The sequence below is a fragment of the Mauremys reevesii genome, linkage group 20, assembly GCF_016161935.1.
Source record: "Mauremys reevesii isolate NIE-2019 linkage group 20, ASM1616193v1, whole genome shotgun sequence".
Lineage (NCBI taxonomy): Eukaryota > Metazoa > Chordata > Testudines > Geoemydidae > Mauremys > Mauremys reevesii.
In genome coordinates this window covers 8,160,487-8,173,946 of record NC_052642.1, presented here as the reverse complement: position 1 = coordinate 8,173,946, position 13,460 = coordinate 8,160,487, and the positions used below count along the sequence as shown (strand labels likewise).

The window sequence follows — 13,460 nt, the reverse complement described above, 5'->3', positions numbered from 1 at the left end:
AATCTAGAAAATGAGGCATGTATCATTTAGTGCAATATAAAAGGAACTGATTCAACCCCTCCCTTCCTCTTTCAAAAACTGAAAACCTTACAAAATGAGAAATAGGGCCTAAAGAAAGCTAGTCATAGCAGATAGATAAGCACCATTGTGGCAGCTGATGAACATCTGTGCTCACATACCTTGGTGAGAGGGAACAATGTCGGGCCAGTAAAGTACTTGTCTTTCACTGTACACTATTCCTACAACACAGTGATTTGACTTGAATGCTACAGGTACGCCAAGCCAAGGTCAGGTCCCTTCTTATTGCCCCACTTCTGTTTTCTTTAAGGTTGGGTGAGTGACTGGAGGATGATGGACTTCATCATCTTCCTTCCTGTGGTGGTGGTGGTGGTCTTCTTTTTTATATTAATTTAATGCGGTGAAAGGTACCAAACCAACAGCCACACCCTCTCAGTAGTCCACAGAGCAGGAACATTAGCAGGGCAGTATGTCTGTATGGTCCCCGTGTGAGCTATACAGTGGCATTTGATTTTGACGAAGTTGGGGGGGGGGTGAGAATCTGAGAGCAGGTCTGTGAAGCGAATGCAGTGGGATAGAGAAGAAAGGCATTGTGGGATTACTACTCTATAGGGCTTTGTGGGGACAATCTTGATATGTTCCTTGTTTCACCTTGTGACAGCAGAAATACCTCCCATAAGGGAAAGATAATTGATTCTTAAGGACATTCCTAAGAGGAGGCGGGAGAGAGACTTCTTAGAATAATCTTGTCTAAGGGAGACAATGTGGTTTAGTGGACAGAGCACTGAACCAAGACTTGAAGACTTGGGTCCTATTCCTGGCTCTGTTACTGACTTGCTGGGGGACCTTGGGCAAGTCACTTCCCCTCTCTGTGCTTCCCCATTCTGTAAAATGGGACTAGTGATACTTTATCCAGTGCTTTGAGATCTATGGATGAAAAGTGCTGTATGAGAGCTAAGTAGAGCTAGGTGCTACTGCAGTACATGTGATTTAAGAAAAAAACCCAAGTAGACTTTGTTTAGGGAGGTAAAGCAAAGCAGGACCCCCTAGATTGGAGCTTTTTCAACCTGCTGTTTCTTGTGCCAGTGCTGCTGCTCTTCCCCATGCCACAGAGCATCTCATCAGAACCCTTTCCTCGGTGTGTATCACCAGCTGGAATTCCAGGCCATGTTGACCACGTGTGGCTTTGCATTCAGTCTCCTTCTCGTCACCTGAGTGTTGTGCCGTTACTCCTTTCCGTTGCCAGCCTGAGGGTACCCATCCCACAAAGGCAGTTTATTTGGATTGGCAAAGGACTGAACTATTAATATTAGTCAATCGTAGCAGTTTTCCGAGTGCCAGCTCCAAATCCGCCCAGGATAACCACTCTTTAGATGCCCTTAGAGGAGGTTGTGTCAATATTTTGCAGCTCAGCTAGTGCACCAGTTATTGCATGCGTGGTGGGAGGGTGGGAAGCGGAGAAATCCAAAGTGACAAGTAAGTGGCAAATCCTTAGTCATCCCTCTGGGTATCCACAGTAATTATGGGGAACCTGAGGAAACTCTGTTGGTACTCATGTGGCTGCTCAATAGTCAGAAATGCCATTTTAACCTAGTGTAACTGGACATGCAATTCTGCGCGGCCCTGCAGGATTCTAAAACACGGACATGTAAGAGAACCATTAAGGCATCACCTATTTGCTCTGTTTGTCTTTTTAAATTGGCCTGACTTTTAAAAGCTGTTGTGATTGTTTTGCCAGGTAAAGTGGGGGAGCTCAGCATATCAGCTCTGGTCACCTTTACTGTGGTCTCCTGGCATGGTTTATGCAATAAACTTGTGCAATATTAAAATTCCACATTTCCTGCAAGGGAGTGTTTTTGTTTTACAGGCTGTCAATGTTATTTTATGGGATTCCCTCTCTAGGGCAGGTGCAATATGAAGACTCCAGGACAGTAGCCCTTATACAGCTGAATGAAATGACTTGCAAGAGATAATTACAACCACTCCCATTAGGAAAGAAATTGTGCCCGGCGTTGTAAAAAATTACTCACCGCTTCGTTCTTGTGTTTGAAATTGGTCTGTAATTTGTTGGCTCTGCTAACTGAAGCTTTTTATTATCTTTTTAAACTGGATGGCAGAATGTGTCCCTTCTGTGTGTGTGAGAGAGAAGAGAAGGTGGCAAAACAGTTTGTCCTGTCCTGAGAAACAAAAAACCTGCATGGTCAGCACTCTGACTAAGCAGAGGCAAAGAGAAGTCTATTCTTATTCTGTAGGGCAATTTGGAAAATTGAAAGGGCACAGTCTGGGTGACTAATGGTGATTTAAGTTTTTAGATTGTGAGAAGCAGTCTGATTTATACCTTATAATTTCTTCCCTCAGGATGATGATGGTAGATTATGGGCCTAGGAGACCCAGTCACAGATCAGAATCCCTTTGCACTAGCTGCTGTACAAACAGAACAACATTTTCCAACAAAATGATTTTTCAACAGAAAATGTAGTTTCTGCAAAATCCTTAATTTTTAAAATTTTCCATTTTGGATCACTTTGGCCTGAATCTAAATATTTTGCTTTGTTGAACTGACCCAAAAGGTTTTGTTTAGAGTACGTTCAGTAGGGAGCAGCATTTCCCAAAGTGTGACTTTGCCTCATGGAAGGTGTCGTTTTGGATGTTTCATGTCCTGTTATTCCCTGTGGGACAAGCTCTGTATCTCCCATGATGCACCATGCAATCGCCTCTCTGATAGCTATGTACGGTGGTCATGGGAGTCAGTAACTACAGTGCATCATGGAATGTGCATTGAAGCCTGACCCCTAGGGGACCATGGGGCATGAAGCATTCAGAACTAGAGCTCCCATGAGGCAGTGCGGCACTATACAGAAATGCAGTTTAATGTTGACCTGCCTCCGAATGAAACATTTTGTTTTGCAAATACTGAAACTTTTTGTTTTGATCAGAGATGTCCAAACCAAAACATTTTGATATTCCCATATTGAAATTTTTGAGAACTTCTTGTTCTACAGAAAACGTCAATATTTTGGCCTTTCATCATGGTTCAGGATGGGGAAGGGGCTCAAAATTTCTGAATTTTCCACAGGACAGAAATTACAGGTTAGCACTACCTGGGCAGCTAGGAAATTGGGCTTTTGTTTGCTAGGACCCATTTTGAAGGCAATAATTGAAAAATGTGAGGGCTGATTCTCTCAAGTTTCTCTCCTTCTCTTCCCCCCAAATTAGGTTTCTTTTGGCCACAACGTACGGAAGCTCTGGTGGCTTCTGTGACTCAGCAGCACCTACACTGCCTTAAATTCATAGCCATGAAATTCTAGTGTAGTCCTTTGGAACGTAGCCTCTGGTTTCCTTCAGTCCCTCAATTTTCCTGTGCAAGCTTCACTGTGCTAAAGAAGAACTGTGCTGATCACTTGTTCCGTCCATTGAATGCTCATGTGGCCGTGCAGCCATGGGGTAGTGGTCAGGGGGCAGATGAGCCTCAGCAATTTTTCTTATTCTTGCTGTTGATTTCAATGGGAGCCAGGTGCCCTCCACTCTTTGACCTGAGTGGCAGCTGAAGGCTGGGAGAGGGGGCAGGCAGTAATTATTTAATGACAGTAAGGTGCTGAGAGTCAAGAAGTTAGATTCATAACTGTTAAAACACACATTGTCAACACCACATGTCAAAATATACAAAGTAAATATCCCTAAATCAAACTCTAATTTCTCAAGCAACATTTTTCTTCATTTTGTGTATCTGTTAATTTTGATGGCTAGCGATGAAAATATTGTTTTCATTGGTTTGCATGTGTGTGGTGAAACGAATGTTTGCAGACATTTACTGATAAAAATCTGATCCCTCCACCCCTAAGTGTAACTATTCAAAGGGGATGAAGTTAGGTTTGGAAACTCATCACAATAAAAAAGTCTCTGCCTCTGTTACTAGTAAGACCTGATGCTATTAATTGAAAAGTTGAACAAGTTTAATTTTTTTTTCTCGTTTACTCTTTGCATTTCTTTGAATGAAAATAGACAATGGAAAATAGATGAGTTGGTTTCACTTCCTGGTTCTCATTCACCATCTCTGTGCTGTTTCTGCTGTATAGACTCATAGACTAGAGTTCATAATCTAGGTTTGAGTCACCTTTTACTTTATCCAAACCCAGCCTTAATTTGCAGTTAGAGTAATTCAAGCACATTTGGCTGAAATCAGTCCTGGTGAAACTCCATTGAACTTACACTAGAGACCAATTTGGTCCATTAATTGGTATCAATGAGCACCAGGGCTTGGAAGGAAAGCTTGTGTTTGCTGTTGGTTACCTATTTCAGTGCTTCACTATTAACAAAAACATCAGGCTGAAGACTAGGGTTGTCTCTCTCAAGGCCCATTGAATGGAGATGTGACTCAATCCCTTAGTCTGCTTTGGAAATTTCAATCAAAGTAATTGGTATTTAATTACATGGACCTTTGATTTTTATTTTGGTGAGTGATCAGTTTAGTACTAAAAGTGGAAGGAAGAGCCTATTGCTGAGGGAGTTTATAGGGCATTGGAATGGGAATCCAGAGATCTGCCTTCTATTCCCAATTGCCACTTAGCTGCTGTGGCCGCCGGCAAGGCATTTCTATCTGTGTGTCTGTTTCGCTTCACTATTTGTCTGTTTTATCTATTTAGATTATAAGATCTTCAAGGCTGGGATTGTTTACACTATGTGTACATACAAGACTTAGCCCAATGAGGTCCCAATCTTGGTGGTAGTGCCCAAGCACTGCCATACTATAGATAAATAACATTCATTCTTTGCTGGCTTATGAAATCTGGATTCCACAGGCTGAATTCTACTTTGTGACACTGATGCAAACTGAGGAAGTGAGTGAGCCAAATCCCCGCCATCACTCCCCCAGCTTAACCTATGATATGAATCTACTGAGAAACCAACTTTTGAAAATGCAGAAAGGTTTGTTTGCTCTGAAAGACTTTGCTGGAAGAGTTTGACAAGCCCTGAAAAGTCCCATCCCTGCTCTCAAACAGGCATCAGCTAGCGACTCCACTATGCATGTTCCAGTTTTCCTCTGTACAAAAATACCTGTTACTGCAGTTTGGGGTGTTTTTTAGTGAACGTTTTCAATGCTGGTTGTTTTTGTTCATCCTATGTTAGAAAAGGGTCTGACCCTCAGGTTTATAGCTGAGCTTTCTCAAGTTCAAGGGTGTTTGGATTTGTTTGTGTTTCAGACTCCTCTCTGATGTGGATATTACCTCTGTCCTCTCAAGTCTCATCTTGCCATGTTTATCCCCACGCCCCCTCTGTCCTTCAGTTTTATGGGGACGACTCGGAACTGAAGTGCACTGAAATCTTGTACACCACAGCAAGTGTAGTATAAATACCTAGCTAGACAGTGCGTGAGCGTGTCTGGCTTTGTCATATTACCTATCTCGCTCAGTTCTGCTTGCTTCCTCCACAGAAGGAGAAATCGAAGCTTACGTGAGATGTTTTTGTTCATTCCTTTCAAAAAGCTTCTTCCCTCTGAAATGTGTCTGCAGTTCTGAGTCACCAGTGCTTTGCTATGAAATGAGAATTCATTCACTGAATGCTAATGATATTTAAAAAAAAAAAAAAAGAGAGACGGAGCGTGAGAGAATGAACGCCTTGGCTACCGCTGAGAGAGAGTGATCCAGCCATTTGCATGAAAAATTCAATGCATCTTCCTCCTCCTCCTCCACAGTGGAAGCACTGATACTTGTCTGGGCTGAAACTAACTATGCTTTAGTGGATCAAATATGTACTGTGGTGACCCTCGAATGTGGAACTCTGCACCTTGGTGCATCCCTTTCCGCTTTCAGGAGCTGCCTGAAACATTATTAATGTGGACCCTGGCTTAGGATGGTTTCCCAGCTCCCAACCCAGGCTGAAATGTGTGCATACAATTAAATTAGAGTACCCAGTCTGACGGCCTTTTGACAGCAAGCGGCAGGATCTAGGGACAGTGGAAGAACTGAAATGTGCCTCTTGCCCTTCCCCCATCTCACACAGTTTTCCTCTGGCCTCCCTTGGGAGCCCATCTGCCGTCTGGACCTCATTCCCTTGCCTTCATCATCATTAGCTAGAAGTACTTTGTCCTGCTGGCTGTAGTATGGCAAACTACGGCAAGTGCAGGCTGTTTGGGCTCCGCCAGGCTTCTACGTAGCTCTGTCAAACGATGCAAAATCCCATAGAAACCTTCACAGTGCACTGTGGAGAAGTCTGGTACAGTGTAGCAGAAACCACTGTTATTCCTGATTCCCCCTTCTCATTACAGGGCTGTCTGCTGCATATAGAGAAAAATCTAAAGATGGGTTAACCTTAGGTTGTGTTCGCTCCTCCCGGCCCCAGGTGTGAAATGCAACAGGGAAAGTTATTGTAACCCCTTGATGGCCAGAGAGAAATAAAAATATTAAGGCTTTAAAATTCATTGTCTTTGGACTTCCTAGTGCTAGAAGTCAGTGCTGTGTGTGCCATTGGAAAGCTGGTTTTCTGTTAGAGTAAATCCCTGAGGGAACTGGCACATGACGTGGGCAAAAGTGGGTGATAAACTGCAAAGCTGAGTTATAAATGTATTTATCACTTGGATATCACCTCAGCATTTATAAGCCTGTGTGCGCCTGTGCGTGTATGAATTGAAAATCATCTGACACAGATTTCCAGAAGTAACTAGGGTTTTTGGGTGCCGGACTTGAGGTGTTTTGGAGGTGCCTGACTTCCAGAGTGTGGGTGCTCAGAAATTTCTGAAAACTGGGCCCTTTTCATACGGATCAAGTCAGGCACACAAAATCACAGGCCACTTGTGAAAACCGTGGCGCGCGCCCGTGTGTGTGTGTGTGTGTGTGTATGTATATATACACGCACATATATGCCAAGATTCATTCTCTAATGTGTGTGCATGCATATAAATATATAAACTATAAACAAAATAATCTTCTTGTGGGTGGGCGTATATAATTGCAACACATAATATTGCATAGCCCTATACCTACCCCATTATTCCATCTGAGTGTGGAAACTCAGACTATTAATTATATCTGAGAGTCCTGAGGGAACTTCTTTTCCTGTTGCATTACTACCGTTAAATATTTTCATCCTTGGGAATATGTGAGAAGTCTCTGAAGCTTGTGGTCTATCCTGTAAATCTTCTCTATCAGGCAATTTCAGATTAGGAGCTTTTTTTCCTTTCAGGCTTTTATTTTCACCTTGGGGCAGGTATCAGCTTTGCTTGCCATGATTAAGATACAAAGCTTTGCTCTGGTTGAGAGATTGGTTAGGGGCTGTGCTCCTTAGAACTGACAGATTCACCTCAGAATGGTGGAACAGCAGGTGCCTGGTTAAAGCCGGAGAACACCCTGGATTGCCAAGGGATCTCAGGGCATTTGTTGAATGAGTATTTGTAAGGTCCCAGAAGCGACTGATAGTAAAGTCAGTGACCCAACCTGTTGTAGGTATTGCAAGGTGGGGTTTAAGTGTAAAAAGAGGGGTGGGAGAAAGGGCTGATGACCAAATAAAATAGTCAAAATATATGGTTGGAAGGTACTGGAGAGCAGTGTATAGCGAATACTGAGACCAGTATAATTAGTGACTTATGCAAACTCACAGGTGTTTATGGTTACCTTGTCCTTCCATGCCCTGTTTGTCTGCTCATCCACCTATTGTATATTGTCAAAATGCTAGGCTGTGAGCTCTCTGGAACTGTCTTTGCACTACTTGTTTGTACAATGGCTAGCATGACGAGGCCTCGATTTGAGACCTGAAGGTGCTACTGCAGTGGAAATGATCAATAATAAAAGTGGAGGTTGTTAGCACCAACTGGCGTTTGTATATTCCAGGCATATCAAAATACTAGTGAGATCGGTGGAGTGATAGGTGCCCCTCTAAAAGAGATAGCAGGGACACTTGAACTATTTTTCCAATAGTCTCAGCATTTCAGACCCAGAGGAATCTTATTTATTTTGAGCATCATCCAATCCTCTGGGAACATTAAATATATATAGGACCAATATCAAGAATGCAAGGGCCAGCCAGCTCAATCCATGTAGATACAGGCCCCCCCTCCCCCTCCCCAGGCGGCTGCATCAGAACTCTTCCAAACAGTGGGCTTTCTGCCTAATGTCTTTCCCTAGGAGAAGAATTTGGAAGAACCTCTGCAAAGGGAACCTTCCAGGGGTCCTCCTTCCAGCAGGTTGTCTCCTGGGAGGAGCAATCTACTCTGAATCTTCCAAGCATATGTTGTAAAAATATAAGGAAAAATAGCCAGCAGATGTCCCTCAGGGGGAGTAAATTCTGGTGAAGTCTGTGGCAAGTGTTCAGAGCTGTTTTTAAAAAGGAATTATATTATGGGTTAGTTCTGATTCATTCATGGCGTGTGGGCATGTGTACTGGAGAGACTTACAGGGATTTAATCAGATGCCAGCCAGCCAGGTGCGTGTGGGGAGAATGGAATTCTCATTTGTATTTATTTCTCAGGAGGTTGCAAGTGTTCTAAAATAAGTTGAGGAAGGATGGTCTTGAAGTCAAGGCACTGGCCTAGGACTCAGCAGATATGGTTCAATTCCTGGATCCGCCACAGACTTACTATGTGACCTTGGGTAAGTCACATAGTCTCAAAGTGCCTCAGTTTCCCTCTTGTAAAGTGATGGTAATAGTTCTCTGTCTCACATGCATGTTGAGGATAAAATCCGTGTGCATGTGTGAGACACACCAATGATATGCTAAAACCCAGACAGACAGACAGTGATATAAGACCAGAAGCTGGCAATGGGCCCTTGATGCTGACAATGGGACTCCTTTCTGACAGATGGGATTCTGAAAAGTGTTGGCCTAATTCTGCTCCCATTGAAGTCAACGGTAAAACTCCCCCTGGAACAGTGTTAGGCCAACCTTGAGTTCTTTTAAAAATGTCACCTTTATCTTCTCTCTTGTACTCAAAGGAGGGAAAAACACAGAGCTAGTCTGGGAAGGAAAGTTATAAGTGACAGAAATAAATAAATAAAATTAATTCCCTTCTGATCGGTTGACCTTCCTCCACCTCCAGACAAAGGCAGACAAGCTACATACTTCATTAATCTCTGAAATGTTTGTTAGCCCATATACTCTGTTAAAATATAATGCTTGTGAGAGGTACTGTAACTGACAACTCTTCTGATGTGGGACTGTTTTCAGTACAAGCTGGATTTCCAAATGTCTTTCAGGCCATCAAGGTTTCAGGCAAATGAAGGTCTATTTAGTATAATTAATAGTCTGTCAGGGAATGCGACTCTTTCTTGGATAACAGGGAGTTTTGGATAATTTAGGTTGAACTGTATGAGCAAAGTGAGGGCTAGGCAGTTTAGTCTCTTGTCAGGGTTGTCAAGTTTGAAAGAAGATGTGTATTTTATTGAAATTCAGTAACCTCTGAGTAATTCCAATCCTCTGCTCTGACCCCTTTGCCTTCGCCTGGCTGCACTGTAATGGGGAAATGGAGACTGGTGTTCTGTTCTTTAAAATGAATGTTAGGAAGAGCAAAGGAGAAACGTGGACATTATTGGGAAGGATTATCATGGGATAGAAAAGGAAATGAATTCCAGTTTGGTCTCTAAAGTGTATCTTGTTCTCCATGCAAACGGCATCCTACATCTCACCTCTCTTCCTTAAGATTTGTTAGGCTGTCTCCTGTTGTGTTTGGTACGTAGATGCCTTTTTTGCACCCCTTCCAAAGTTCTTGGGGCCTGAGGTGTGTGTATACATGAGAACATGTGGTTTTCACAAAGCTTTCTAGTCTAACCACTCAACCAGTTTGTTTCCAATGCTAAATTCTTGTGTCTGTTTCCAGGTCAATAATATCTCTTCTTTTTCTTTTCTCTCCTACCGCGTCTGTTCCTTGGCATGTTGGTGGAAATCTGCAGAACTCCCTGCTGAAGAAGGTAGGTGGAATTATATTGACTCTGCTTTTTCTTTTTTTGACTTCCCCTTCGCTCTTGGAGCATGTCTCTAGGTATTCTGGGAGGGAGCTTAGTGTCAGCTAATCCCATGGAGACTGCTGGGCAGCTCACAAGGGACCTGATTCAATGCCCAGGGGAAGATTTTGTAGTGGAGAGAGTTGGAGGCCTAAGAGCAACCCCCGTTACATAAAGGCAAAACTTACCTGTATGAGGTTTAGGAGGGGAAAGCAAGATGACTTCACAGTCTTGAGTGACGCTGTCTAGACTCTTGAGCTGAAAAATTGACTTTGAAAATTTTTTTACTTCTTGATCCTGGTACAGCAAATTATGGTAAAAGATCATTCTATGGAAATGTTTAAAAAGTGGCTCCTACACATACAAAGCATCCTCCGCTAGACCAGTGCATATCTACTATAATAATAATACTTTACACTTCCGTAGCACCTGTCACCTGTGGTTCCCAAAGCACTGAATAAAGATTATAAGCTTATACCCATTGTGCAGGTGAGTAACTTGAACCCCCAAGAGGTTTAAGGGACTCCCCATGTGTCACATTGTGAGTCAGACATTCAGAAATAGAATGCAGGAGTGCTGACTTAGGCACCTAAATACTTTTAAGGATCTGTACCTAACTCTCATTGGTTTCAATGGGAGTTAGACTCTAAAATACCTTTGAGGATCTAGATTGTAGCTCCCTGCTCTGACTGCTAGACTGTTGGCTCTCAGATAAAAAGGTATCTATTGTACACTGATTTGTTGGGGATTATGAAGCAGGGTGGTGCGATCCTTTTAAGTGTAAGAAGAATGGTTGTCTTCAGTACTAACCAGCATTTATACATCCTATAATTCGAGCATGTGCAGTTTCCAAGAGTACATGAATGAAGGGAATGGGGCTGAATGTTAGTCTCTTTGGTTCAAAACATGCAAACAAACTTAGTTTGGAGGAGGGTCCATGTCTGATGATGATTAGATAGGTCAGATTTTGGCTGTGAAAATCCTTCATGTTGTCCCTTGAAAGGTGAGTTCAGTTACCCCAGAAGTTAGAGCAATGCATTGCTCTGCAATGGCAGGCAGGGACCTCAGTTCCACTGAAAGAAAAACCTTGGGCTTTTCAAAGTGTGTGTGTGTGTCATTTTTTTTAAACCAAGGAAACTTCAGGTGCATCAGTTTTTAGTGATATCCCTGTGCACAGGGCCATTCTGTCTACTAGCCATCTGTGATCGCCACCAGGAAACACTGCCTTGTTTCTTGGCTGTCTGCTTCCATCCCCATTTGTCTTCCGCTCAGCCCCTGGCAAGGGCTGTAATTCATGCTGGTGGAGCGTAGCATGATCCAGTCAGGCAGCAGTATGGCTGCCACATGCTCACCTTTGGAGCTGAGCTGGCAATGATGAGAGTCCTGATTCAGGACAGCACTTAGCATATGCTTTACATTAGGCTTGCGTTTCAGTCCCATTGACTTCACTGTGGCGTAGGCGCATATTTAAGTGCGGCCCTGAATAGGGATGCTTTCTTCAGTCAAGCCCACAGTTAGTAATGCCAGTAATTCTAACTCAAGTATGTCCAACCTCAAAGCAGAGCACAGCAAATTTCCACCCAAGCAGGTGTAGTAGTTTGAGCTCTCCCAAGTTCATTTTCAGCACCTGTGTAGTGCTTATGGTGCTTCCATGTTTTGTTTTGCTAGGAAAGTCACTCTGGGAGCTGGTGCTGGAGCAGTTTGAAGATCTCCTTGTGCGCATTCTTCTCTTGGCTGCTGTTGTGTCATTTGTAAGTATCCTTGTCTCCTCTCTCTGTGTGTGATGCTCCCAAATAAACAAATACCAGTCTGTGCTCTAAAAGCAAAGATAGCGGTTGATGCCCACTCTATGCACTTGCAAAGGTCCTGACTGTAGTGGAACTGATGCTGCATCAGGGAAACGGGACTTGGGGGAAGTCTGTGCGGGTGAGTGAGAAGTACACTGAAAGGAGGTATGGGGTAGGACTGTCAGGCACTCTCTTTGGAACCAAAGGACCACCAGCAGCAAGATCTGCTGCATCAGCAGACATGTGACTCCGTTGGCTACGGGGCAGAGGATTCCTACCCCAATATAAGTCTGCTGTGCCAAACCACCATAGTTTAGGGGATAAAATGTATGTCTAGACAGAGTATAGCACTTTAATCAGAACAGGTATGTGGGATGCTAAGTGACTCTAGGTGCTTTACAAAACAGTTATACCAGTAGTGCAGCGACTGTGCAGATAACTGACAATAGCTTGCACACAGCTTTGATATTAGGGAATATTGATCAAGCCACTTATGTTATCCCAAAATTTCCTGGGTTCTTTAAATTTCACACTGAATTCTATTAGAAATGGGCAGAAAGACCTCAGGGGTATAGATGCCACTAACTGAGCCACATGTTATATGTTCAAAGCCAATCCCAATAATATCCACCAAATTAGAAACTCTACAGCGTCTATGTACCTTGAAACTTGGCCATTACCAGGTTGTCTCATTGAGTTTTTAGTGATGATTTGGCAAATTTAAACCTTTGATCCAGATAATTCATGCTGAAAATTCATGTCAGACTTCTAAAAAGTCACAGCTGTTTAGCTGCATATGTTTCACAGTGTACGGTAATAAGTTCCTTCCAAACTAATTCGATAACTTCCCAGTTAGAAGACTGCGAGCTCATTCATTTAGCGTGGTATCGCAGTCTACTGTACTTGCAGCTCTCTAGCTAGTTCCTGTAGAATAGGAAAGTACTGTGATGTAGTGGGAGACAGTGCAGTCTAGAGGACAAGGCACTGCACTGGGAGTCAGGAGACACGGGCTATATATATCCAGCTCAACCACTGACCTGCTGTCTAATCTTGGATAAAGCGCTTCATCTTGATAGAGACATTCATTTTAAGGCCAGAACAGACTACTGTGATCATCTGGTCTGGCCTCCTTCATAAACTTCCCTGAAATAATTCCTGCTTCAAGTCCTGATAGCTGTGGTTGGACTCAAGAATATCTTTTAGAAAAACACACTCTCTTGATTTTAAAATGTCCAGTGATGGAGAATCCACCACAATCTTTGGTAAGTCGTTCCAGTGGTTATTTATCCTCACTGTTAAAAAATTGTGCCTTATTTTTAGCTTGAATGTATCTAGCGTCAACTTGCACCCATTGGATCTCGTTCTACTTTTGTCTGCTAGATTGAAGAGCCCTGTGTTATCAAATTTCTGTTCCCCATGTGGGTATTTGTACACTGTGATCCAGTCAGCCCCAGTTGAATTTGAGATCGCGTTGTGCTAGATGCTGTACAAGCAAAATAAAATACCGTGCCAACCCAAAGAGTCGACAATCTCAACTGCATGCAGTTCAGGAAATACCATTATAAAGTGTGACTACAGCACAAAAGATCTATAATCAGTAGGAATTTTAACAGGAGTGTTAAAATCCATGTGCTGGAGGAGCCACAGCAGAAAGTATTTTGAGTTGCTCAGCACTTAAGTTAAGCTTGTCCTGTCCTCCTCCTGTTGTCCCTCCCCCTCTCCCCCC

The 13,460-nt window shown here is 43.1% G+C and overlaps 1 protein-coding gene across 2 annotated transcripts in view; it reads left to right on the top strand.

Moving 5' to 3' along the window:
- ATP2A3 (ATPase sarcoplasmic/endoplasmic reticulum Ca2+ transporting 3) overlaps positions 1-13,460 on the top strand; it is a 137,234-nt gene that overhangs the window by 41,932 nt on the left and 81,842 nt on the right. For both annotated transcript variants that reach the window (XM_039507846.1, XM_039507847.1), the window contains exons 2-3: positions 9,897-9,914; positions 11,616-11,698. In XM_039507846.1, the coding sequence (XP_039363780.1) occupies positions 9,897-9,914; positions 11,616-11,698 (101 nt within the window). The remainder of the gene's footprint in view (positions 1-9,896; positions 9,915-11,615; positions 11,699-13,460) is intronic.